This window comes from Jaculus jaculus, chromosome 1 (assembly GCF_020740685.1).
Source record: "Jaculus jaculus isolate mJacJac1 chromosome 1, mJacJac1.mat.Y.cur, whole genome shotgun sequence".
Classification (NCBI taxonomy): domain Eukaryota; kingdom Metazoa; phylum Chordata; class Mammalia; order Rodentia; family Dipodidae; genus Jaculus; species Jaculus jaculus.
Genome location: NC_059102.1, coordinates 43,285,492 through 43,312,377, shown reverse-complemented (window position 1 = coordinate 43,312,377; position 26,886 = coordinate 43,285,492). Strand labels below are relative to the sequence as shown.

At 40.9% G+C, this 26,886-nt stretch overlaps 1 protein-coding gene across 3 annotated transcripts in view; it reads right to left on the bottom strand.

The window, feature by feature from the left end:
* Ide (insulin degrading enzyme) overlaps nucleotides 1-26,886 on the bottom strand; it is a 123,023-nt gene that overhangs the window by 32,485 nt on the left and 63,652 nt on the right. For all 3 annotated transcript variants that reach the window (XM_045153594.1, XM_045153580.1, XM_045153587.1), the window contains exons 6-14: nucleotides 23,922-24,034; nucleotides 23,345-23,507; nucleotides 21,044-21,136; nucleotides 20,523-20,614; nucleotides 17,974-18,054; nucleotides 14,810-14,913; nucleotides 6,671-6,773; nucleotides 4,133-4,255; nucleotides 443-525 (exon numbers count right to left, since the gene is read on the bottom strand). In XM_045153594.1, coding sequence (XP_045009529.1) covers nucleotides 443-525; nucleotides 4,133-4,255; nucleotides 6,671-6,773; nucleotides 14,810-14,913; nucleotides 17,974-18,054; nucleotides 20,523-20,614; nucleotides 21,044-21,136; nucleotides 23,345-23,507; nucleotides 23,922-24,034 — 955 coding nt within the window. The remainder of the gene's footprint in view (nucleotides 1-442; nucleotides 526-4,132; nucleotides 4,256-6,670; nucleotides 6,774-14,809; nucleotides 14,914-17,973; nucleotides 18,055-20,522; nucleotides 20,615-21,043; nucleotides 21,137-23,344; nucleotides 23,508-23,921; nucleotides 24,035-26,886) is intronic.

Here is a 26,886-nt window from a genome sequence, read left to right as displayed (position 1 = left end):
AGTTCTGGTTAGTTGTCTATGGTTATAGTCAAGCTGTTGTCTGGAGCTTTGCACATCTGATAGTTTAAGTCGGGCTTGAGGATTCTCTCCTAAGTTCAATTGTGACTCTTAGGAGGCCTTAGTTTTATCTGCCCAGGCAAATTCCAGGAATTTAAAACCAACTCAACAAAATTACTTATTACCTTAGAAACCTTCTGGATAAATTGACAGTATATCCAGATTCCAAAATCTTGAAGGTCAGGAAGGGCCTCCTAATTACTAACAGCTAACGAATCACTGCAGTTAAAGGGCATGCACATTAGTACAGAGGAAGAAGAATTAGTGCCTGCCTCTTACAGCACTTCTTAGTAGCAACCTAACTCTCTTATTTCTAGAACAAAAAACTTAACAGAAATGTATTACTGATTTTAATAAGCTCTATAACTAGGTTTAACTTACATACCTGAAAAATTCAAAGTTGAGACAAGCCTTCGGCAAGAAAAACTTATCATCTTGTTTGAACCATAGCTTGCTCATTGCTGTATCCTGTAATAGAGAAGCAACTTGGTCAGGGAAATAGAAGTATATTCCAAAACTATTCAGTCAAATCACTCTGTCCTCCTCATTAGAATCAATAACTGAAAGCTTTGTTGTAGAGGCTAATGCCCCGTGATCTTGATGCACTTGGGTTAGTAAGCAGGAAACAGAGGACTGTTAACTCCAGAAGCAGAGAGAAGCCAGCCTTTTATGTGCCCTGGATTATGGAGATGAGCACATAGTAGAGGAAGAGACAGATTAGAGAAGACAATGCCAACTATTCTGTCCTCATCTTTCTGGATATGGGGGGCTGAGAGATACTGGCTACCTTTTGGAAACATGTAGCAGGTAGCCTCTAAGGCCACGTGTGATCCCTGTGGCTGGGATCCACACCCGTGCGCAGTCTTCCCCTGCTCTAGTCAGAACTGGTCTGCTTGAGTAACAAAGTGATGACAGGGCACTTCCAAGATTAAATTGTAAAACTGGCTTCCCTCTTTTATTTTCACTCTTTTCATCAATCACTTTGGGGGAAGCCAGCTGCCATGTCAAGCAATGCTATGAGGAGGTCCACCCAGTGAAGAACTAATGCCTCCTAACAGTCACCAAATTAAGCCTGAGAGTACCCTAGTTCTACTTAAGCCTTCAGATGAGCAAAGCCCCAGACAATAGCTTGGCCATAACCTCAGAGAATCTGAACTAAAAGTACTTAATGTTCATGGTTCTAAACTGCTAAATTTTAGAGTAATTTGTTATACTTCAATGGGAAACACACACAAAGATGAACAAGTAAGCCAGTATCTTGCCTCTTCACTCATGTTAAAGAAGAGTGGTCTTATGTGTTCATCTGAAACTACCCTGAGATTCTGTCAAGGGATATAAATGACTTAATGTTCTCCTTATGAAAGCATGTTTAAAATAGACAACCAGTTAGGCATGGGGGCACAGCTGTGCTCCTAGCACTGGAGAAGCTGAGTTAGGAGGACTGATGAAGCTAGCTCTGGATAAGTAGAATTCAAGGGCTGGAGACTGGTTTAGTGGTTAAGGCCTTGCCTGCAAAGCCAAAGGACCCAGGTTCAATTCCCCAGGACCCATGTAAGCCAGATGCACAAGGTGGCACATCTATTTGGAGTTCGTTTGCAGCAGCTGGAGGCTCTGGCATACCCATTCTCTCTACCATTTTTTTTTTTTTCAAGATAGGGTCTTGCTCTAGCCCAAGCTGACCTGGAACTCACTATGTAGTCTCAGGGTGGCCTCAAACTCATGGCAATCCTCCCACCTCTGCTCCTGAGTGCTGGGATTAAAGGCGTGCGCCACCAAGCCTGGCTCTTTTTTTTAAAAAATATTTTATTTTTTTATTTGACAGAAAATGAGGGAGAGAGGAAGGGAGGGGGAGAGAGAGAGAGAAAGGGAGGGAGGGAGGGAGGTAGAGAATGGGCATGACAGGGCCTCCAGCCACTATAGATGCTTGCGCCCCCTCATGCATCCAGCTAACATGGGTCCTGGGGAATTGAACCTGGGTCCTTTGGCTTTGCAGGCAAACACCTAAACCACTCAGCCTCCCTGTCTTTCTATCTTAAATAAATAAGTAAAAATAAAAACAAAAATATATATTTTTAAAATAAATAGAATCCAAGGCCATCCTGAATGTTATAGCAAGACTCTCTGTCAAAAAAACCAACATTGGCCAGGCATGGTGGCACATGCTTTTAATCCCAGCACTTGGGAAGCAGAGGTAGGAGGGTTGCCTTAAGTTCAAGGCCACCCTGAGATTGCATAATGAATTCCAGGTCAGCCTAGAGGAAGCCCCTACCTCAAAAAAAAAAAAAATAAAATTGATGGGCTAGAGAGATGGCTTAGTGGTTAAGGAGCTTGCCTGCAAAGCCTAAGGACCTAGGTTTGATTCCCCAGGACCCACGTTAGCCAGATGCACAAGGTGGTGCATGCAGTGGAATGATAACATGTACTTAAATCTATTCTGACTAAATCCTCAGTATCCCCACCAAAAAAAGAGGAAACCCATTAAAAATAGAAGCAATTAAGTTTTCTCTTTTTGTCTAACCTAATACATAACCCATTAAAATTGTTTTAAAAGCAAAAACAAAGTCTCAAAAATGTTACTAAAGATAAATTTCATGTTTCTAAACAACGATGTATGTAAGTGTTTATGATTATTAGTTTTAGTTTATAAATTTAGGACAGAGAATGTAGTGCACCTGCCAACCAAGTAGTGAAGTAATGACATGAAAAGAACACTCTGAAAAAGAAGGGTGAAAAGCCCACTTCTCCATCACTTCCAAATGGAGGTCCTGGGGGGAGGGCAGGTACTTGTACAACCTTGCCCAAAGACTGGTCCTCCTATTCTGGAGGGGCGCAGATAGAGCACAGAGGGAGGAAGGCGACACCCACTTACTCAGCCAGATCAGCCAAATCAGTCAGATCACCCACATATTCCTCAATGACTTATAACTCCACTAACTTCCTAAAGAGAATTGTATTTTGGGTGTAAGTCCAACAGCATCCCTTGAACACTCTCCTTCAGGTGTCAGATACTGTTTCTTAGTGTTTCATGATGTGGCATGAACCCTTTTTCTTTACTTAACCTTCAGAGCATATGGAAAAGAGGCTGGGGCCTTTCAACAGTCTTATGATCATAGCCCAGACTTTTTATCTCCTTTTTTTAAAAAAAAAGCACTTCTGGACTGGAGAGATGGCTTAGTGGTAAGGCACGTGCCTACAAAGCCTAAGGACCCAGGTTCCATTCTTCAGTATGTACATAAGCCAGAAGTACATGTGTCTAGAGGCCATGGTGCACCCATTCTATCTGCCTGTCTCTCAAATAAATTAAAATAAAATATTTAAAAAGATTTAAAAACAAAAACAAACTTCTTAGCTAGATCTGGTGGCTCACACCTATAATCCTAATACTTGGGGAGGTTGAGGAAGAAGGATCACCATAAGTTGAAGGGCAGCATGAACTACCGAGTGAGTGTCAGGTCAGCCTAAACTTTAAACTTGGATGAGAAGACCCTGGACTAAAAAAAAAAAAAAAAGTGCTGGCGAGATGGCTTAGCGGTTAAGCACTTGCCTGTGAAGCCTAAGAACCACGGTTCGAGGCTCAATTCTCCAGGACCCACGTTAGCCAGATGCACAAGGGGGCACACGTGTCTGGAATTTGTTTGCAGTGGCTGGAAGCCCTGGAACACCCATTCCCCCCGCCCTCTCTGTTGCTCTCAAATAAATAAATAAACAACAAAAAAATTTAAAAAAAAGCAAACAACCAAATAATATGTAGATGGTATGTTATTAAGTAGTCTTGTATGCCATGGGATTTTTAATCTTCTAATATTTCTTATATCCTTTTCTGTAACCTTTCTTAGGATATGAGCCTTCACCCTAAATCAAAAGAGTACAAATACAAGTATCCTTCTTTAATCCCCCATGTAATAAGTCTGATCCCAAATTTAAAACTGGTTCTTTCAGTGTAGTGGCACATGCCTATAAAACCTGCCATTCAGGAGGCTGAAGCTAGACGATCACAGGACCCCAGGAGTCTGGGGCTAGCCTGAGTAACATAAGATCCCATTACAAAACAAATAACTGATTTTTAGCATTTTACCTTAATAAGAGCAGGGTATGGTGTTGCTTCTTTTTCTAATGATAAAATCTCAAAATTTGTAGGAATAAATTCATTCTTTGTTGGAAGTTTAAATTTCCCATTCAGGTCAGCATTTTGCCATTTCTGGATGGATAAACAAACACATACACATAAAAACAATTAAGAGTTTGACTCAAGTTAAAAATAATGAATTCCAGGCCAGCCTGGGCTAGAGAAAGAACTACAGAGTTCTAGGTTAGCCTAGGCTAGAGTGAGACCCCACCTCAAAAAAATGAAATCCAACCCCCCCAAATATTTTTGCTCAATGTGCAATCAAATAGTACAGATATAAATGTCACACAGAATGCTTTCCAAGCATATATGGCTACAAACACAGCCCACTAATGGGCTTTCATGAAACTTGAGTTTAACTCTCTGGCACTAATGCAGATTTTGCACTCATCTAATCAGCTATTCCTTTCTACAGCTCCACGGTTAAGGAAAGCCATGAGTCTATAGACACAGACCATGTTTGCTCTAGCTCATTTTAAAGGGCAAAGAATAATAATCTGCATGGGAATACTTAGAACCCAAATTTTCAGCTATGTTTTATTACTTCCATGTTTGGCCTGAAAGCCAAACTCACTTCACTTCAGTACTTCTTAAGGCCTGGCCTACATTCTCCCAAATGACCACGTGAACTTTCAGTGAGCCAGTAATACAGGGCATGGGTAAGGACAGTCCAGATTCAAGTTCACACTGACAAAGCTACAGGCTGGATCTATGCCATAGGCTGGTTCCAAAAGTCAAGCGAGCAGACTAACAACCATTGATTATTGAACCCCAATTTACAGGACGTTTTAAGTATTTGACAAAACAGGTAGCCAAGGGCCAGGAAGTCTAGACTCAGTAATGTCATCTAGCTGATGTGGCACAACCTTGCAGTTTTGCAGTTCTATTTTGGTATCAACACACATGTTCTTTTGACACTGAGGTGGTTGAGATGTTGGCCATATGTTACTTAATCTGCAGTTATGCCTTCAAAATGGCATAGCAGCAAGCACCAGAAAACATTTAGCAAGTAGTTTCACTGTTAAATTTCCAGATAAACTTTAAAAAGAATTCTCCTTCCGGGCAAGGTTGTTACAGTTGGTGAGATAATCCTCTGATTTAGGAGTATTGCATGCACTGATTCAGACAGATTAGTTTTCCTCACAGTTTAGAAACACATGTTTGGTCACACTCTGGAGGGTTAGGGTAATCTCCTTCAGCACTGTGAACATGTCTGCAATTCCTGAAGTCCTAGTGACAATTTTCTTTCTAAAAATTTTTGTTCTTGGGGCTGGAGAGATGGCTCAGCAGCTAAAGGCGCTTGCTTGCAATGCACGATGGCCTGGGTTCAATTCCCCAGCATCCATGTAAAGCCAGATGCAAAGTGGTACATATGTCTGGAGTTTGTTTGAGTGGTAAGAGGCCCTGGTGTGCCCATTTTCATTCTGTTTGCTTACAAATAAATATTTTCTTCAATTTTTTTTTCCTTGCTGGCACTACAGAAAGAGATTTAAAGGGGGGGTTGCTGGAGAGATGGCTTAGCAATTAAGGCGCTTGCCTGAAAAGTCTAAGGACCCATGTTCAACTCTCTAGATCCCACATAAGCCAGGAGCAAAGATGAGGTAAGCACACAGCCAAACATGCCCACTAGGTGGCGCACGCATCTGGAGTTCAATTTAGTGGCTGAGGCCCTGGCACACCAATTCTCTCTCCCTCTCTCTCTCAAAAGAAAGAAAGAAAGGGCTGGAGAGATGGTTGAGTTACTTGCCTGTGAAGCCTAAGGACCCATGTTCCATTCTTCAGGTCCCATGTAAGCCAGACGCAAAGGTGATGCAAGGGCACAAGGCCGCATATGCATACAAGATGGTGCACATGTCTAGAGATCCTAAAGGCCCTGGCGTACCAATTCTTTCTTTCTCTCTCATTAAAAAAAAAAAAAAGTTCATTACTTGGAAGGCTTTCTGGTATTTTCCCATGAGTAATAGACACAACCTCAAGGGCAGACAGCCAACTCAAACAAGGAAAATATTTTAAGTAGATAAGCAAAGTCTTGATTCCTGACAAATGTGGTAAACTACAGTCTAAACAAAACTGCTTTGAAATAAATAACTTTCCTCCATTGAAATAAAAAGCAATTTCTGCATCCCAGAAATTGCTCCCAGCCAGGATTCACAGCAACACTGAGCTCCCTGGAGCCTGTACTCTTCCATGCTCCTCACTTCCCTGTCTCTTCTTGCAGATGCCTTTGTTTCCTGTGTACACTATTCTTCAGTGCTCTGATGCAGGAAACGGGGAGTCTGCCTTATAGCCCTAGTAGTTCGGTAGACATATGAGAAAGTGGCAAGAGCTGTATACAAAACCCCAAACTCCAGCTTTCTAGCTCCATCTTACTTCTTCTGTGACAGTAGTGACAACATTGGGTCATCACCCTGCACACTCAGGGATCCAGGTCTCATGTTCTCATGGTTCCTCACATACCAGACTTATTCATAGATGGCTGAACTTTACCTTAATGACTTCATCTGGTATAGCTTCTTGTTTGTATTGAGTACCATACCATTGTTCTGTACGATCAGTTTTTCCTTCAAATGACTTGGAAACTATTGCAACCCTAGAGGTACAAGGAAAAAGCAAACAGGAACAAGCATGTAATTCTCAAATTAGAGAATTTGACTCATGAAAATATAAATAATATCTAAGAATATGTTAGGATTCTTAAAACCAAGTAAACAGGCATGATTATGATCTGTTATCCTTTGGGTACAGCCCATTAGTTTTAGTATGAAAACTTGCTGCAGAAAAGATTCTTCTAGTTCTGCTGTGTATGAATTAAAAAAAAAAGAACAACAACAAAAAAGGCTGGGGAGATGGCTCAGTAATTAAAGGCACTTGCTTGCAAAGCCTTCCACACTAGGTTCAATTCTTTACAACCAAGTAAATCCAGATGGGCATTTGTTGTGCACACACACAAACACATGCAATTACATAAATAAATTTTAAACCAAGACCAGCTGGGGATGGGGTGAACAAGAGACAGGTATGGTGGCACATGGCTGAACTTCCTGCACTGAGGAAGAGGTTAAAGGTGCTTGCTTGCAAAACCTGCTGGTCTGCGTAAAATTCCCTAGTAGCACTTAAACTACACACATTAAGTGGCATAAGCCCCTGGAGCATGTTTGCATCTGGAAGAGACCCTGGTACACCTACACTCATCCTCTCTCTTATTTGAGAGAAAGAGGCAGAGAGAGAATAGGCACTCCAAGGCCTCTAGCCGCTGCAAATGAACTCCAGACACATGTACCACCTTGTGAATCTGGCTTACGTGGGCACTGGGGAACTGAGCCCGGCTCCTTAGGCTTTGGAGGCAAGCACCTTAACTGCTAAGCCATCTCTCCAGTCCATCATCTTTCTTTTTTAAAAAAAATATTTAAAAATTTTATTTATTTGAGAGAGAGAGAGAGAATGGTTACACCAGGGCATCCAGCCACTGCAAACGAACTCCAGACACATGCACTCCCTTGTGCATCTGGCTTATGTGGGTCCTAGAGAGTTGAACCAAGATCCTTTGGCTTTGCAGGCAAACACCTTAACTGCTAAGCCATCTCTCCAATCTCAGTCATCTTTCATGTGTATGTATATATATGTATGTGTATATATTTATTTATTTATTTATTTTGGGGGTTTTTGAGGTAGGGTCTTGCTCTAGCCCAGGCTGACCTGGAATTCACTACGTAGTTTCAGGGTGGCCTTGAACTCACGGTGATCCTCCTACTTCTGCCTACCAAGTACTGGGATTAAAGGCGTGTGCCACCACGCCTGGCAATATATATGGCATTACCCTCTTCCCACTTTTCCCTTCATAACTCTGCTCTATGTCATATCCCATCCCTCTCTCCATTAGTCTTTTAATTTGATATCATCATCTTTTTCTCCTCTGAGGGTCTTATGTAGGTATTGCTAGGCACTGTGAGGTCTTGGATATTGAGTCCAAATTCTGTCCAGACAGTTGTATATAAGGAGTGGTACCCTTCCTTTGGCTCTTACATCCTTTTTGCCATCTCTTCTGCAATGGACCCTGAGCCTTGGAGGGTGTAAGATGTTTCAGTGCTGGACACTCCTCTGTCCCTTCTCCCCACCACCTTTCTTTGATGAGAGAACAGAAACAGCCCAGAAAATAAGTCAAAAGGAGGTGTGGGTACTCAAGGTGGAAAGGTAACTAAAATATCAAAAGATAAGTAAGTAATAGGGCCTGAGATGTAGCTCAGCAAATAAGAGTACTTGCAAGCATATAAGAGGCCCTGAACTTGACCTTAAGCACCAATGGAGAAGTAGGGGAGGAGTAGATGAGCAAAAAAAATACCCTGTATTAGGGAAACTTCTGCCTCGACTATTTCTCAATTAGCTAAGTTGAAGTCATTGCATCCCACCAGAACATTTAACACAGGCTGGGACCAAGACTACTTTGAACACTGTGGATTGAGAAATTCTAGTGCATGGGTTGGCGTGAAGTCAATGCTGTTATGGTTCTGCTCCCCACTAGGTCTCAGTTTAAATAATTAGCTCCATGTCAATACTTGCTTGTTCTCATCTGCTCACTCGTTTGCCTCTGAAAGTTGGCCTCACACCTGAAATTCTAGTACCTACAATCCAATAACCCCTCTGCTGAATGAATACCCAACCATTTTCAGATCTCTGCTCCAAGAGCCTGTGGGACTTCCCAAACTACAATGTCTGGTTGTCTAAAATTACCTTCTTTAAAAAAAAAAAATTATCAGCCGGGTGTGGTGGTGCAAACCTTTAATCCCAGCACTCAGGAGGCAGAAGTAGGAGGATTGCTATGAGTTCAATGCCACCCTGAGACTCCGTAGTGAATTCCAGGCCAGCTTGGGCTAGAGTGAAACCCTACCTTGAAAAGCAAAAAATAAAAAAATAAAAAAAATAAAAAAATAAATACACACACACACACACACACACACACACACACACATCTAAAACCAGGCATGGTGGTGCATGCGCCTTAAATCCCAGCACTCGGGAGGCAGAGGTAGGAGGATCACTGTGAGTTCAAGGTCACCTTGAGATTACATAGTGAATTCCAGGTCAGCCTGACCTAGAGTGAGACCCTATGTCAGAAGACAAAATAAAACAAAAAAATTATCTATTTATTTGCAAGGAGAGAGAGGCAGAAAGAAAGGGAGGGAGACAGCAATAAAGAGAATGGGTACATAAGGACCTCCTGCCACTGCAAACTCCAGATGCATGCACCATTTGTGCACCTGGCTTTACATGGAGACAGGAGAATCAAACCCAGGCTGTTAGGCTTTGCAAGCAAGTGCCTTAAACTGCTGAGCCATCTCTCCAGCTCTAAATTAACTTCTTTTTCGTATCCACGTTAGAAAAAAAATGCTCTATCTGCTTGACTAGACTTGGTATTATCACCCACTAGGTAGATGTGCTAAGTAAGCAATCTGATCATCTATCTGTTAGTATGACTAACTAATCTTCCAGGTGTTCCTGGGTTCATTTATCTGCCACTGACCAATACCAGTTCCAGAGCACATGCTAAATAAGAAGAAATGTGTTCCACAAAATATAGAGAAGAGGGGCTAGAGAGATGGCTTAGTGGTTAAGGCGTTTGTCTACAAAGTCAAAGGATCCCAGTTCGACTATCCAGGACCCACATAAGCCAGATGCACGAGGGGGGGCGCATGTGTCTGGAGTTCATTTGCAATGGCTGGAGGCCCTGATGTGCCCTTTTTTCCTGTCTCAAATAAATAAATAAATAATATCTTTAAAAAACACAGAGAAGAATCAGTGGGCTTAGGCAATGGAAGAGTTATGTCCAGAAGGAAATGATGCAGGTTGGTAGTCAGAGCATCCCTTCATGGGTATGCATGGAACTGGCCAAAGGACCATGTACCCATGAAGGATGCACAGTGTTTCTTCAGGGTATACAACACATGAGAGAGCTTACTAAGACAAGGTTCTAAAAACTGCTTCTACCCCTGTTGATTGCTCAGAGAACAAATGGATTAGTTGTCAAGAAGACCTGAAAACTATAGTAGGAACAAAAACCTAGTAGAAAGATCGTATACCCAATCTTCTCTTTTGCTGACTGGTTTTGAAAGAGCTCATTTACAGGTGGCTTTGATTTCCCTTGATGGTTTCTCAACTGTGTCTCCCCTCTGAACAGCCTTTAGTGCCTGCTTCTTTCTATGTAATAGTTTTATTCAGGGTATCTGGGTTGGCAGCACTTCTTGAGCTTTTCTATTTTCTCTCTCAGAATTGAGTTTAAGGAGCCAGGTGTGGTGGCTCACGCCTTTAATCCCAGCACTTGGGAGCCAGAGGTAGAAGGATCACCATGAGTTCCAGGCCTCCCTGAGACTAGGGAATTTCAGGTCAGCCTGGGCTAGAGTGAGACCCTATCTAAAAAAAAATAAAAATAAAATAAAATAAAATTGAATTTAAGGTTTTCTTCTATCAGAAGGCAGTGTGAACTACCAAATGAATGCTTCAAGTGTTTTAAACTGTACCTTGCTCATTATTTTGATAACAGAAACCATTAAGATGAAAATATACAATGGGAGGATGTGTGTTAAAAAATACATTAAGCCAGGCATGGTGGCACATGCCTTTAATCCCATCACACAGGAGGCAGAGGTAGGAGGATCACTGTGAGTTCAAGGCCACCCTGAGACTGCATAGTGAATTCCAGGTCAGCCTGGGCAAGAGTGGGACCCTACCTTAAAAAACAAAACAAAACAAAACAAAAAAACATTAAACAGGGTTGGGCATGGTGGTGCACACCTTTAATTCCAGCACTTGGGAGGCAGAGTTTGAGGCCACCCTGAGACTACAGAGTGAATTCCAGATCAGCCTGGGCTAGAGTGAGAGCCTACTCCAAAAAGAAAAAATACATTAAACAAACAAATAAATGTAGGGTAAGGGAATGACACTAGAGGAAGAATATACACATGCCATGTCCATCTAGAAATCTACGAAGCAGAGTGGGAGTAAAGGGAAGAAACAAGAATTAGAGAAAATGAAATGAAGGTTAAGTCACAGTCATCCAAACATACTACACATAATCACAGAATACTTGAACGCAGGCAATTTAGAAAAACCAGCACATCTACTGTATCATTTTAGACTATCTGCTAAAAGTCTAATTAAATTAAAATTTGTGGGCTGGAGAGATTTTTCAGTGTTTAAAGCACTTGCCTGCAAAGCCTAAGGACCTGGGTTTGATTCCCCAGTCCCCATGTAAAGCCAGATGCACAAAGTGGCGCATGCATCTGGAGTTCATTTGTAATGGCTAGAAACCCTGGTGCTCCCATTCTCATTCTCTCTCTCAAATAAATAAATCATAAAAAAATATTCAAAAATTGTTCTGGTGACAGGTTTTCCTTAAACATGGTGATAGGGAGAACTGACATGATCCTTATAAGAAAACAATCTTTGCAAACTGAAACTTAAGCTGTTAAAAAAAAAAAGTTGGGGGCTAGAATGAAAGCTGACTTTTGACTTCAAGTTAGCACATTTAACTGTGCCCAGGAATGTGGCTGGAGGAGACCCATTTGGAAACAAAAAGGTATTCTGACCACAGACAATGAAGGCAAGTATGATTCCCAGGGAATAATTCCTCATGAAGCTTTTGCAAAGCACCCCTGAAAGAAAAGAAAGATGACAGCGGAAGAATGGGAAGAGGCTTCACAGGTCACTCGTAAATTCAAACAACTAGTGGAAGGACACAGACCGGGCAATTACAAACCTGGATTTGGTAGATACTCTGACTCACATTCTTTGAAATCTGTCCAAAATCACAGTTAAGATCTAAATGAGGCAATCATTTAGCCTCTCTGGTTTCAGTTTCATTCTCTTTAAAAAGATATTCAAATTAGATTAACTCTATTCTTCTATTAGTAGAATTGTACAATATTCTAAGTAAGATTATTAAAAGAAACATTCTTATTAGATGCTGAAACAGATTTATTCTTAGGGGAGAGGCTTATTGCGGAGGACAGTACATCATGAAAGAGGACAACGGGGCTCTTGAGGGCCCTGGCAACAGAGGGGCTGGTTCTGCTTTCCTGCTTGGCCTTGGGCCTCTTCAAGCAGCTGCATGTGATCTAACATTAACAAATTTTTGTTTGTTTTCAGTGCTTGGGATTAAACCCAGGCCTTGAACATGCTCTACCAAAAACTGTATTAAGACTCAAAACCAGGGCTGGGAAGATAGTCCTGTGATTAAAGACACTTGCTACCAAAGCCTACCATCATGGGTTTGATTCCCTAGTGCCTGCATAAATCCAGACGTCCAGTAGAAACATGCACTTAAGAGTTCATTCACAGCAGTAAGAAGCCCTGGAATGTCCATGCTTGCTCACTCTTTCTTTCTCTCAGTCTCTGCTTGCAAATAAATAAAAACATTTTTTAAAAGACTCAAAGCCAGAGCCAGGTGTGGTGGTGCATGCCTTTAATCCCAGCACTTGGGACTCAGAGGTAGGAGGACTGCCGTGAGTTCAAGGCCACCCTGAGACTACACAGTGAATTCCAGGTCATCCTGGACTACAGTGAAACTCTACCTCAAAACAAAAACAAAAACAAAAAAAATCACAAAACAAACAAAACAAAAATTTTAAAAAAAAATGCTCAAAAACATTTTTTAACCAAGTGCCTCTCAGCCAGGCATTTTGGCTCATGCCTGTAAACTCAGCACTTGGGAGGCTGAGGCAGGAGGGTTACTATGAGTTCAGGGTTAGCCTGGATGATAAAGTGTGATTCTATCTTAAGCACAAACAAACATGTTCCTTTGAAAAAAAAGTTTATTTGTGGGGTGGAGAAATGGATCAACAGTTAAGAACACTTCCTATGCAAGAGTGAGGAAGCCTGAGAGACCACTCCAGTTCAGACCCTGTTCCAAAAATAAACTCCACAGCCACGATCCTATATGTAACCCTAATTAAACTCATTGGAATAAACAAACAAATATATACCGAAACCATAAAAGTAGAAGAGGCACTATTTGAGAAATTCCAGCACAATGTACCACTTTGCGCATCTGGCTTTAGGTGGATACTGGGGAATCAAACCTGGGTCATTAGGCTTTGCAAGCAAAAGCCTTAACTGCTGAGCCATCTCTCCAGCACTATTTAGTAGGGTTTTCTTTTTTTTTGCATAAATGTCTTGTTTTAATGTCACTTCTGAGCATTTATGGTTCTGTTGTATTATAAATATTCTAAATCTTCCCCCTCCTTTACATATATATATATGTTGCTATACACAGAAATGCAAGTACCTTTGGTATATAGTCCTTGTAACCTATGACTGTGCTGTATTACTTTAAGTCATTTAAATCACAGAGACTATCTCCCATTCCCATCTAGGCTACTTCAGGGATGAACAACACGGTTATATAACTATTTCATCTTCAACTTTCTCTGTCATTCACTGACTGGAAATGAAAAATTCCATTTTGTATTCTTCAGTATTTAAACAGATTATCTAGAGCTGAAAAGGAGCAATATTATTAAAGGGAGAAAGATTAGCTCACCAATCTTTAGCTTTTGTTAACATCAATTTTTTGAGTAGAATTTTTTATATCATAATCAATTCTTGAGTAAGGATTAGACAACTTTAAAATACTAGCATTTTATGAGGGTGCCGAGGATCTGAACACTTTACACAGTGAGACATATCCCCAACCCTTTAGTGTCATTTCTATCACTGACTTAGGGAGTTTGAGTACAGAGGAGTGAGTACAGATAAAAGGACTGATCACATATTGACCACTGAAGCTTGGTGTTTGTTCATTGTATTACTCTCTGCTTAAACAAAATAAGTATGTGAGTGTGTGTGTGCTCACACATGTGAATATCAGGATGTGAGCATGTGGAAGTCAGAGGACAGGCTCAGGTGTTACCTTCAGAAACACCAGCCACCTCCTTTAATACAGGGTCTCTCACTGGCCTAGAGCTCACCAATTAGGCAAGACTAACTGGCCAGTAAGCCCCAGGGATGCCTCTCTCCACTTCCTCCACATTGGGAGTACAGGCACATGCCACCACATCTGGCACTTTATGTGAGTACAGGGGATTGAATTTAGATCCTCATGCTTAGAAGACAGACATTTTATTTTCAGAGCTATATGAACAAGGCTCCTATTCTTTACTTTGTTGTTGTTGTTCATTTCTGTGTGTGAGAGAGAATATGTGAGAAAGACAGAAAGAATTGACATGTCAGGGCCTCTAACCTCTTGTGCACATGCATCATCCTGTGTGTGTGGCCTGTGAGGTTTCTGGGAAGTCGAACCTGGGTTCTTAGGCTTCACAGGCAACTGCCTTAACTGCCAAGCCATCTCTCCGGCCTCTATTCTCTACTTTTGCAATCAATCAATTGTTGTTTGATGTTTTTTGACATAGGGCCTCATGTAGCTCAGGTTGGCCTCAAACTATGCAGCTGAGGCTGGCCCTGAATTCCTGATCCTCCCCATCCCAAGTGCTGGAATTATAGACAAGTACAACCATATTATAATCATATTTGATTTAAAGAAAAGAATTAAAATCACTCATTTATAACCACAAATTTTTAGATTCAAATCACAACTAAACGTTTAATATGTCATAGTAAAACATATAGGTGACTCACCGGACATTTTCTGGTCTGAGTTTATCAAGAACCATGTCTATTAAGTCAGGTCTAAATTCTTCCAGTAAATACTCTGCTGTGAGTACTCCTTTCAAGGGATAGTACTTTAAAATAGGAAAACACAAATAATTAAAATGTGCAGGCTACCATGGGTTTAATTTATTAAGGCAAATAGAAATCTAACATGTTAGATATATTATTTTATGTGTCACTTTCCTTCCATTCCATCCCATTCCATTCCATTCCACTGGGAAACTTTCTTCTTCCCTCTACTACCACATCTTTATTTTTTGCAGTGCTGGGATTGAACTCAGGGCCTTGTGCATACTAGACAAATTCTTCCATAGCTAACCTCCTGGCCCTACCTACAATATCTTTAAGTAGTCCCATAGACTGTGCTGATTCTGCCAAAAATACCATCATCTCTCATTAACTTACATTATAGAGAACAAAATCACCTTTTTTTTTTTTTTTTTTTTTTTTTTAGACAGGCTCTTACTCTGTTGTCCAGGGTGGCCTAGAACTCACTATCCTGCCTTGGCCTCCCAAGTGCTTGGATTACAGACATGAGTCACTATACCTGGGTCTCACATTTCTTTTGAGGAAAATACACTATTTCTGGTTAAAAATTGGTACGTGCTAAGAAAATCTGACAGTCTAATACTGACACATATAGGATTTTTTTTTTTTTTTTTTTGAGATATGGTCTTGCTCAAGCCCAGGCTGACCTGGAATTAACTATGTAGTCTCAGGCTATCTTTGAACTCACTGCGATACTCTCCCTCTGCCCCCCAAGTGCTGGGATTAAAGGCATGTGCCACCACACCTGGCTCATACAAGATTTTTAATATGAAACACACACATTTTTACAAATAGAATTTCCTCTCAATTTTTAATGAATGAAATCACACAAACATTTAGAGAAATAAATGAAATGGATTTTGGCTAGTATAGAAAAATAATGGTTTTTAGTAAACACAACTTCCAAAATACTGAGGACTAACTAAAAATTTATTGAACATCTACTCTGTGCTAGCTATTATTCTAGGTACTGTAGATACAATGGCTAAAAGACACAGAAGGTCCTTGTCGTCCAAGGAACACATATCCTAACTGGGAGGGAGGCAGACAATAAGCACGGGATATGATTTTAGTGAGAGGTGTTATGAAGAATTTAAGAAAGAAGCACATACAGGGGTTTACTCTAGGCTGGGTGGCCATGTATGTGAGGACAGCAGCGAATGTAAAGGCCCGAAAAGAATGAGCAGTCCTGTTACCCCATCGATGCACAATGCGAAGGCTGTAAGTTGAAGGCCTGTCAAGTCTATAGAGATTCCAAGGCTGGCCTGAGTGATGTAATGAGATCTTGTTTCAAAACTGCATGGTGAGGCACGAAGTGAACTGGAAAGTACAAAAGGCGTGGAAGCAGCCACCACAGCTTTCCTGGGAATGAAGCTTCCCAGGGAATGCCATCTTCACCCAAGATAGCATGAAACAAGAAACCCACTACTCCACGGCATGGTTGGTCACCATGTACGGCAGGCTAAGTGCCAACGGTGTTCCGGTCAGGTTAAGAGGTGTGCTCCAGACCCCTTGTCTACTTACTGTAGCTGTAGTACAGGAGCTAGCTTGACAGGAAGTAGCATTTTTTATGTTGTAAAAATGAAGATCTGGCTTTTGTTTCTAGACTGTACCTTCAAATCCTCAACTGCTTTCAACAACAAATAAAAAATGATCTTGTGAAATGTTAAAATTGAAACAAAAGAAAAAAAGTACATAATGAATTCCAAGTCAGAAAACAAAAGTTGGGCCAGGCATGGTGGCGCATGCCTTTAGTCCAGCATTCAGGAGGCAGAGGTAGGAGGATCACCATGAGTTCGAGGCCACCCTGAGACATTATAGTGAATTCCAGGCCAGCATGAGCTACAGTGTGACACTACCTGGGGGGGGGGGGGGGGGTTGGGGCATGAAGCCAAGTTGTGGAGTGCTTGTGTAACATGAGAAAGGCCCTGGGTTCAATCCACATTACCACAAAAAGACGGGAAGGGTAAACTTAGTGCTTGCAAATTAGACAGAGTCAGTATAGCTGGAGCAGAATGTGAATAGCAGAGGAAGACTGAAGAGTGGAGAATGGTCTGATTGTCTGGGACCAGAGGTAGGTCTAGGAGGATTTTGGATTTTACGTCAACACTAAGGGAAAACCATTGAAGGACTTTACACAGAAGAATAAACAATTTGATTTTGGTTTCAAGCCCCTTCCCCCAAAAAATCAGTGAAGTGCTACAAGAGTAGTTTAGTGGTGGAGCACTTGCTCTGCCCGAGTAAGACCTTGGGTTCAATCCATAAATACAGTTTAAAATGCATGTCTTCCACAAGTGTGCAAGGTTGCACATACACACAAGGTGGCACATATGTCTGGAGTTTGGGGCTGCAGAGATCACTTAGTGGTTAAGGCACTTGCCCGCAAAGCCGAAGAACCCAGGTTTGATTCCCCAGGACCCACATAAGCCAGATGTACAAGGTGGTGTATACATCTGAAGTTTGTTTGCAATAGCTGGATGCCCTGGTGGGCCCATTCTCTCTTTCTCCCTTTCTCTCTCAAATAAATTAAAAAAAAAAAAAGGTCTGGAGTTTGATTGCAGTGGCTGGAGACCCAGGTGCACCAAGTCTTTCTCACATGTTCCCCCCCCCCTTCTCTCTCTCTCTCTCTCATATAAATACATACATAAGTAAAATGCATGTTTTAAAAATCACTAAGGCTAGAGAAGCAAACTGTACTAGGAGACAAGATAGAAAACATGTAAGAGATTTATGGTAGTACAGGTCAGGTAACAGTAGCTCGGGTTACAGTGATAACAAGGAAATGGAGAAAGTTAGATGATCTAAAATTTTTAGACAGGAAGCACCTGACACAGGGTAGATCTAAAAGCTATTTAAAGAACAACGTGTATGGAATAAAAATGTTACAGATAATGATTTTCAGGATGTTGAAAAGTGAGATCTTAAACATTATGTCAACAAACGCTGCTCAGCTGCTACAAAGTCTAAAGTTTCATAACAGCATGAATTTTTACCATTTGTATAGTACTTAAAAGTAACATATGGAGGAATCTAAAACATGCTACATATCGCTGTACAGGAAAACAGTAAAACAATAAACTTACATGCAATTTCCCTGCATTCTTGGATGTGTAGCCCCGTGGCCTCTCTTTATCTTTAAACCTAAAAGCAACAGCATTCAAGTCCTAAAACAGAAAGTTAATCCAATTAGACACAAGTCAACTATTATTTAGAAATATAATTTTAATGTTTTGCTCCAAATTTATTATTATAACAATTAATAATAAAACAGTGGTACTTAATTTAGGAATGTATAGGCTATGGAAAAAGGTCTGGGGATATTGTTCAGTGGTAAAGCACTTGTCTAAACATGTGCAAGACCCACAGTTTAATCCCCAGCACTGGAAAAAAAAAAAGACATGGAAATAAAAACTTCTTAAAACTCAACCTATTAAACTATCTTAAAATCAAACTAAAAGGGAAAACAATTTTAAAAGAAATTAAACAAACATGGTTCTCAAACTGGGCATGATGGTGCAGGTCTGTAATCCTAGTACTCAGTAGCCTAAGGTGGGAGGATCACAAGTTCAAGGTCAGCCTGCACTACAAAGAGCAAACAAAACACTGTTTCATTAGAAAAACATAAAAAGTAAAAAGGAATATGGTTTCACTGACTAAACTACTGAAATTACTATAGTATTCAAAGAGTTGAGAAAAACTGTATCAAAGAATCTGGTGAGATCTAAAGACTCTAAAAAATGATAATTGTGGTGACCCATTTTAAAGAAATGCAACCAGAATAGAGATTACAGCCCTAATTTCTACACACAGAGATTATACCTCTAAATTTTTACCAGCTAAAAAGGATATTCATTGGGATGGGTATTCAATTCAGTGACAGGGTGCTTACCTAGCATTCACAAAGCCTAAAGTTTGATCCTTAGCCCCAGAGTGGAAGAAGGGAAGGAGGGAGGGAGGGAGGGAGGGAGGGAGGGAGGGAGGGAGGGAGGGAGGGAGGGAGGGAGGAAGGAAGGAAGGAAGGAAAGAAGGAAAGAAGGAAGGAAGGAAGGAAGGAAGGAAGGGAGGGAGGGAGGGGGGAAGGGAGGAAGGGAGGAAGGGAGGGAGGGAGGGAGGGAGGGAGGGAGGAAGGGAGGGAGGGAGGGAGGGAGGGAGGGAGGGAGGGAGGGAGGGAGGAAGGGAGAAAGGGAGGAAGGGAGGAAGGGAAGAAGGAAGGAAGGAAGGAAGGAAGGAAGGAAGGAAGGAAGGAAGGAAGGAAGGAAGGAAGGAAGGAAGGAAGGAAGGAAGGAAGGAAGGAAATTCCTCAACTTAAGTCTAAAGTATGTTCAGCGTGTATCTCTTTAACCCCCCCTTTGAGGGGGCTTTTCCAGGCAGGGTCTTACTGGAGCCCAGGCTGATATGAAACTCACTCTGTAGTTCCAGGCTGGCCTCGAAATTCTTGGTAATCCTCCTACCTCTGCTTCCCGAGTGATGGGATTAAAGGCATGTACTACCACACCCGGCTTCCTTTTAAAATTTGTAAGACAAATACCTTCTGCTTAATATATTTTTTAAAAAAGACACTGGGCATGGTGGCACACGCCTTTAATCCCAGCACTCGGGAGGCAGAGGTAGGAGGATTGCCAAGAGTTTGAGGCCACCCTGACATTACATAGTGAATTCCAGGTCAGCTGAGCCAGAGTAAGACCTTACCTTGAAAAATCAAAAAAAAAAAAAAAAAAAAAAGATAGCTATGCTTTTCCATGCATACAATAATAAAATCACTTTTTAAATATTCATTGATAGAGAAAGAGGGAGGGAGGGAGGCAGAAAGAAAAAGAGATAAAGAGAATGAGCACACAAGGGCCTCCAGACACTGTAAACAAACTCCAGTCATGTGTGCCTCCTTATGCATATGGCTAAGTGGGTCCTGGGGAATCGAACCTGGGTCCCTTGGCTTTGTAGGCAAACACCTTAACCACTAGGCAATCCCTCCAGCCCAATAAAATCACTATATTTTTGGGGGGAGGGTGTTTGAGATGGGGGTTTCACTCTAGCTCAGGCTGTCCTGGAATTCACTATGTAGTCTCAGAGTGGCCTCAAACTCAAGGCTATCCTCCTATCTCTGCCTCCCGAGTGCTGGGATTAAAGGTGTGCACCACCACACCCAGCTAATAAAATCACTTTTAAGAAAACAATCATATATGAAACAATTCACTATTTTTTTCAGAGTTTGCTATAAAGTTTTATTACTAGATCTAAAATTGACAGACTTCATGCCTAACATAAACCCTGAACACTACTACTTAACAAAATGATTGGCTTTCTTCTAAGGGTCAGAAAAGCAATCCACTCTCTTCCTTTTTCTCTCCTTTAAAAAAACAAAAAAAAAGACTACCTGATGTCTTTACCCCTAAGTTGTGCCTCAAGAAGCAAACTGAACTAGTACAATGAAGCTTTGACTAGTACAATACTTTTGTACTACACAGTACGACTAAACCTTGACTAATACAATATGTTACAAAATTTTAAACTTTAATTAGGGAAAAAAACCCAACCTTAAAAGTTTAAGTGGGCCTTAAATTTCTATTAGTTCACATATATTTGTTTTTGAAAAAGAGATTCCTTAAGACAGATTTTGGTGAAACAAAAGTACCTTGCACTCTTGGAAAACCCATTCTTGAGGTCCTTCTGCACGTAACTTCTGAATGTATTGAAACATGTGCAAAATTATATCTTCAACATGTACTGGAAAAAAGGGGCACACTTAAAAACCATTCAGTCCTTGCATCCTTCAAAGTAGTGAGCTCACTCCTACAGTAAAGTCAGGTAAGTAGGAGAGGGTCTCTCTTAGAAGGTAGAGACCTCATCTCCCTGAGTCTAATTTCAGATGTCCCACATACGGCCCTGTGGACTCAGACACATGTGACAGATGGGGAGCAGGGCAGTAAATGAACAATGAAAAGCCAAGCACACATTTTATGAATATGACATAATGATCAGCTGTTAAAGCAATGGGGAAATCATCTACGGAACAAAGACCAATTGACACATTAAAAAATACATGGATTAAGTATTTACAGTTTTTCAACATAAAATAGATACATAATTACAAAATTCAAAAAATTATATGAAGTCAATTTTCATTCAAAACTGAAAAGACCAATTAATACTTACATAATCCTTCCTCGGTTAAGTCCACATTAATGATAAAAAACATAAAACCACGAGCTCCTTCCTTCTGTCCACCAACCAGGGTATTTACCCAGCCTGCAACATTCAAAGAAAACCAACATAATTATGTGTTCAATTTCTTTCACAACTAGGACTGGGCATAAAGCTCAGTGCTCACTTCATATGCACAAAGCCCTGGATTCAAACACAAGTACCCTCCAGACACACAATTCCATCCATAGGGGTCTGTTTGTTGTGGTTTTTTTATTTGAGAGAGAAATAGCTCAGGCTGACCTGGAACTCCCTATGTAGCCCAAGCTAGCCTTGAACTTGTAGTGATCCTCCTCCTTCAGCCTCCTAAATGCTAGAATTACAGGTGTGCACTATCATGACTGGCCAAATTCACACTATATGTCTGAAAAGATTAAAATGGTCTTTGCAGGAAAAAAAAAAGTCTAGAAAAGCAATTTCAAACTAAAGGTTTTTAAGTAGCAACTTTCTAAAGACCCACAAATGAATTCCTAATAAGGGTAGAGTACTGTGTTTAAATGTTACATAAAAACAGAGGCTAAGGAGTAAAGGGATTTTCTAAATCCTATGCCTTTCTGAGTTGATGGATCAGAGCAGGCAAATAACAACTGAGACTGATTTTCAGAGGTGGTAAAAAATACCAGCATGTGTTTTGATTATTTGTTTTGTTTTTGGTTGTTTTGCTTCTTAAAGTAGGGTCTTGCTCTAGTCCAAACTGACATGAAATTCACTATGTGGTCAGGCTGGCCTCAAACTCACAGCAATCCTCCTATCTCAGCCTTGTGAGAGCTGGGATTAAAGGTGAGTGCTACCATGTCCAGCTTGTTTTGATTTTTTTTTGACATAAGGCCTCACTATGCAGCCTAAACTAGCCTTGAATTGGAGATTCTCCCACCTTGGCCTTGCAAGTGCTAGGGTTACATACATGAGCCACTACCCTTAACTGAACTTTCACTTTAACCTCCTTCTCATTTAAAGCCCAGGTGTATGGTTCAGTGATAGAGCACTTGCCAAATGCACAAGGCCTGGATTCCACCTTTTAAAATATCTAACCTTGGGCTGGAGAGATGGCTTAGCGGTTAAGCGCTCACCTGTGAAGCCTATGGACCCCGGTTCGAGGCTCGGTTCCCCAGGTCCCACGTTAGCCAGATGCACAAGGGGGCGCACGCGTCTGGAGTTCATTTGCAGTGGCTGGAAGCCCTGGCGCGCCCATTCTCTCTCTCTCCCTCTATCTGTCTTTCTCTCTGTGTCTGTTGCTCTCAAATAAATAAATAAAAATTGAAAAAAAAATAAATAAAATATCTAACCTTCACTGATTGATACTGAAAGCCAAAACCAATTATGTGAAAAGAGCCCCCAAACCAAAAACAGAGGCAGACTGTAACCATCATTTTTCTCATTTACTATAGTGTCTCACCTAAAATAAAATCTTCCTTCCAAGGCTGAGGATGTAGCTCAGTTTGCAGAATACTTGCCTGAATGCACAAAACCCTGGGTTTGATCCCCAGCACTGAATAAACCAGGTGAGCTAGTGCACACCTATAATACTAACACTCGGAGGTAGAGACAAAGGACCAGAAGTTCAGGCCAGCCTGAAATGCATATAACCCTGTGTCGAAAAATAAATAAGGGCACAGTGGCACATGTCTTTAATCTCAGACTAGGGAGGCAGAAGTAGAAGGATTGCTGTGTGTTTGAGGCCATCCTAAGACTACACAGTGAATTTGAGGTTAGACAAGGCTACAGCAAGACCCTATCTCAAAGAAAGAAAAAAGCCAGACATGGTGGTGTATGCCTTTAATCCCAGCACCCGGGAGGCAGAGGTAGGAGGATTGCCATGAGTTTGAGGCCACTCTGAGACTACATAGTAAATTCCAGGTCAGCCTGAGCTAGAGTGAAACCCTACCTCAAAAAACAAAACAAGCAACAACAACAAAAACCCCCAAATAAAAAAAATAAATAGGGCTGGAGGGATTGCTTAGCAGTTAAGGCATTTGCTTGCAAAGCCAAAGGACCTTGGGTCAATTCTCCAGGACCCACATAAGCCAGATGCATAAGGGAGCACATGTATCTGGAGTTTGTTTGCAGCAGCTAGAAGCCCTGATGCACCCATTCTCTATCTCTGCCTCTTTCCCTCTCTCAAATAAATAAATAAAAATAAAATATTTTTAAGAAGTTATTAAAAATAATTAATTAAAATGTTCCTTTAGAAGAAAATGGAGACTACAGTGAAAGACATGGTATGGTCCTACATTCAGAGTTCAAGACACTCACCTTTTGATTTAAGTTCTGATAACAGACTTCCAGGTCCTTCATGTCCAATCAGATGACCAAGATAATGACCAGGATTTGACTTGTAGTACTGCTGAAGGTCTGGTATGGGAAATGTCACATAAAGATTCCTAATATCCTTAATGGGTACAATTTTATATAGTTGCTGGGGGAAAACAAACCACAAAAGATTTACTATATACAACTCCTATTAAGTGAAATATTTACAAATTCTGAAGAATATGACCAGTTAATCCTAAACTATCAGGCCACGAAGAACTGACCTCAAGAAAAATGAGTTGGGCTTTAATTTACTGGCATTTTGTTACAGTGGTTAAAGCAATCTGTATTTGGTGTTCTGAATCCTGAAGGCAAGTTTGGGGGTTTGCCTTCTGGCACTAGATGACATCTTTAATAGTCCGCCAAAGCTAAGCTACTGAAACCAATCAGTAGACAATGATACAAACATTCAGGCATATTTTTATTGATATATGATCCTAATATACAAAATGGAATTAATTACCCCAACAAATACATCCACAAATTAAATAGAAAAAATAACAGGCATGTATACACTTACTTTAAGATGTTCTTCTTGGAAAGGGTGTTCAGGAAATTCTGGCAACGGGACATTTTTATTCTCTACTTCAGAAAATAACTTTACAACCAGGTTAGTCAAGTCATCTAAAGATTCTACAAGAAAAAAAAAGGCATGGTAAACAGAACTTTACCAATAATAACATTTAAGTAGATACTATTTAAGGTTTTAGGATCTTCTGAAGATCCTTGGGGTTTTAAAAGGAAAACCTGGAAAAACAAAACTGCAGCTGATATCAAGTATTGGTTAACAACTATGTTTCATATATATCTACCTCTTGGGCAAAAATTTAAATATAGAACCATTTTTCATAATATTACTGCTTCACATATATTATCTTGCAATACATTTGAAACATTTCATCAACCTCAGGATATTTAGTTGGATTTGGAAAAATGATCTTAATTACTGACAAGAATTATGTAATTATATTAAAACATTGTCAGAGAGTATCATATTCACTTTATGCTCAATCTAAACTCTAATATTTGACTTTTAGCAATAAGCTTGGACAGTATAAAATGATGAAAAGAACACTGTGTGTAAGGAGGGGCACAGGACCTGAATTCTAACCATCTTTACTAGCTGTGACAGACAGGCAGATAAACAGACTCCCTGCTGCATTGTCTGTAATGACAAATAAAGATGACCTACACATCTAGTAAGCAGGTATCATGTAGCCATTAATCAGTGTGTACAACATTAAAATATCTCAAAGCTCCATTAAGTGAAAACTATATCTACAAAATATCTCAAAGCTCCATTAAGTGAAAACTATATCTACAAAATGATGCTATGAATAGTCTTATTTAATTGTTTAAAGTACACACATATTAATAAACTTTTGGAGTCAGATATGTTATTCTTGTGCAATGAGGTCCTCACATTAACAAAATTTAGAATTTACTACAGTTGTATAGCAAAAGTCCTCAGCACTGAAAGCAGTGAACAGCTACTATCAGCTTTAACAAAAGCTGCTGGGACAACTCACCAGAGAGAGCATGGACAGGGCCATGAGACCCCCACCTGAGTCTCAGGTGCCCCCTGTGCCAGCCGTAGACAGTGATGCCTGGTCTGGGGGGTGGAGGGGAACAGAGGGTAAAGAAGGTAAAAGTTCAAGTAAAAATGTGCTCCGCTCCCTCCATCGAGGAGGCTTTGTTGGAGTCTCCATGCTTGTACATAAGCCCTCCAGCCGAGACTGAGGAAGAGCATCTATGGAGCTATCCTGTCACAGAGGAGCTCCATTGAAGCGGCTTCTTTGGAATCTCCATGCTCTGAGTAAGCCCTCACCTCCAGACTGGTGCTGTAAGGACCCCTTACTCCTGGACAGGAACAAGGAGCTCCTTGAAGCGGCCATGGGGAAGTCATTCAGGGTGGGAGGAGGCTTCTTGGTGGTGTGGCTGCTCAGGGGTCCCCATTCTCTAAGTAAGCCATTGCCCTGTGGCTGAGGGAGGAGCATGCAAGGAGTCATCGTGATGCAGGGGGCCTATGGAAGCTGCTGCTTTGGGGCTTCACATCCCTGTAAATAACCCTCTCCATGCTCTGTAAACAACCCCAATAAACTCACGGGCTCACCAGACTGAAATTGTGCACTCATACTTTAGTCTGCCATCTAAGCCCTATGTGGGGTACAGACATGTGTTCACATTCCCCAAGGGCACAGTTTCCTGAGACAATGATAAGAAATGACTTGAGATAACTGTTTCTGAGGAAAGGGCATGGTGATAATAAGATGAGATAAAGAGGAGCTTGTTTTTTATATCTTGTTAGATGATGCTGGGGATTATTCTGTACCTTTGGATAGTGAGTCATTTTTCCAGGGGCATGTATTACTATTACTTTTAGTGCTAAACCCAGGACCTCACACATACTGATCACTTATTTTACTTTGACCCGTGCTTCCAGTCCCACATATAACTGAAAACAGAGAGAGAGAGAAAAAATAAAAAGAAAAAAAAAACTACTCATCATTTATAAATCAGAGAACCACACACCTTGATTCTGTCTCTTCAAAAGCAGGTTATTTAGGTACAGTATAAACATGCTTCTCCATTAACTCTCTTGAGTTATAATCACTGTGTGAGAACTGTCTTTATATAGTAAGAACTTCTCTTTTTGACCTATGAATGTATTTGTATTTTATTTCAATTATTTCTTTGTTTTGGGGGGGGAGGGAAACTTGGGATTGAATTCAGGGAGTCATACATGCTAGCAATGAGAGCTCTATACCTAGCCCGAACTTTAAAAACATTTAAAATACTTTATTTAGCTGGGCGTGGTGGCGCACGCCTTTAATCCCAGCACTTGGGAGGCAGAGGTAGGAGGATCGCCGTGAGTTTGAGGCCACCCTGAGACACCATAGTGAATTCCAGGTCAGCCTGGGCTAGAGTGAGACCCTACCTCAAAAAACCAAAATAAATAAATAAATAAATGAAGTATTTTATTTATTTATTTGTTTGTTTGTTTGTTTGTTTATGAGAGACAGAGAGTGAGTGAGTAAGAGAATGGGCATGCCATGACCTCTAGCCACTACAAACTCCAGATGTATGTGCCATCTTGTTTGTGTATCTGGTTTACATAAGTTCTGGGGAATCGAACCTTGATCCTCAGGACTTGCAGGCAAGTAAGCCCTCAAAAAAATTTTGTTTGTCAAATGATCATAAATGTTGGCGGGGATGTGGAAAAAAAGGAACCCTTCTGCACTGCTGGTGGGAATGCAATCTGGTCCAGCCATTGTGGAAAACAGTGTGGAGGTTCCTAAAGCAGCTAGAGATTGATCTACCATATGACCCAGCTATAGCACTCCTAGGCATATATCCAAAGGACTCATCTCATTTCCTTAGAAGTACATGCTCAACCATGTTTATTGCTGCTCAATTTATAATAGCTGGGAAATGGAACCAGCCTAGATGTCCCTCAACAGATGAGTGGATAATGAAGATGTGGT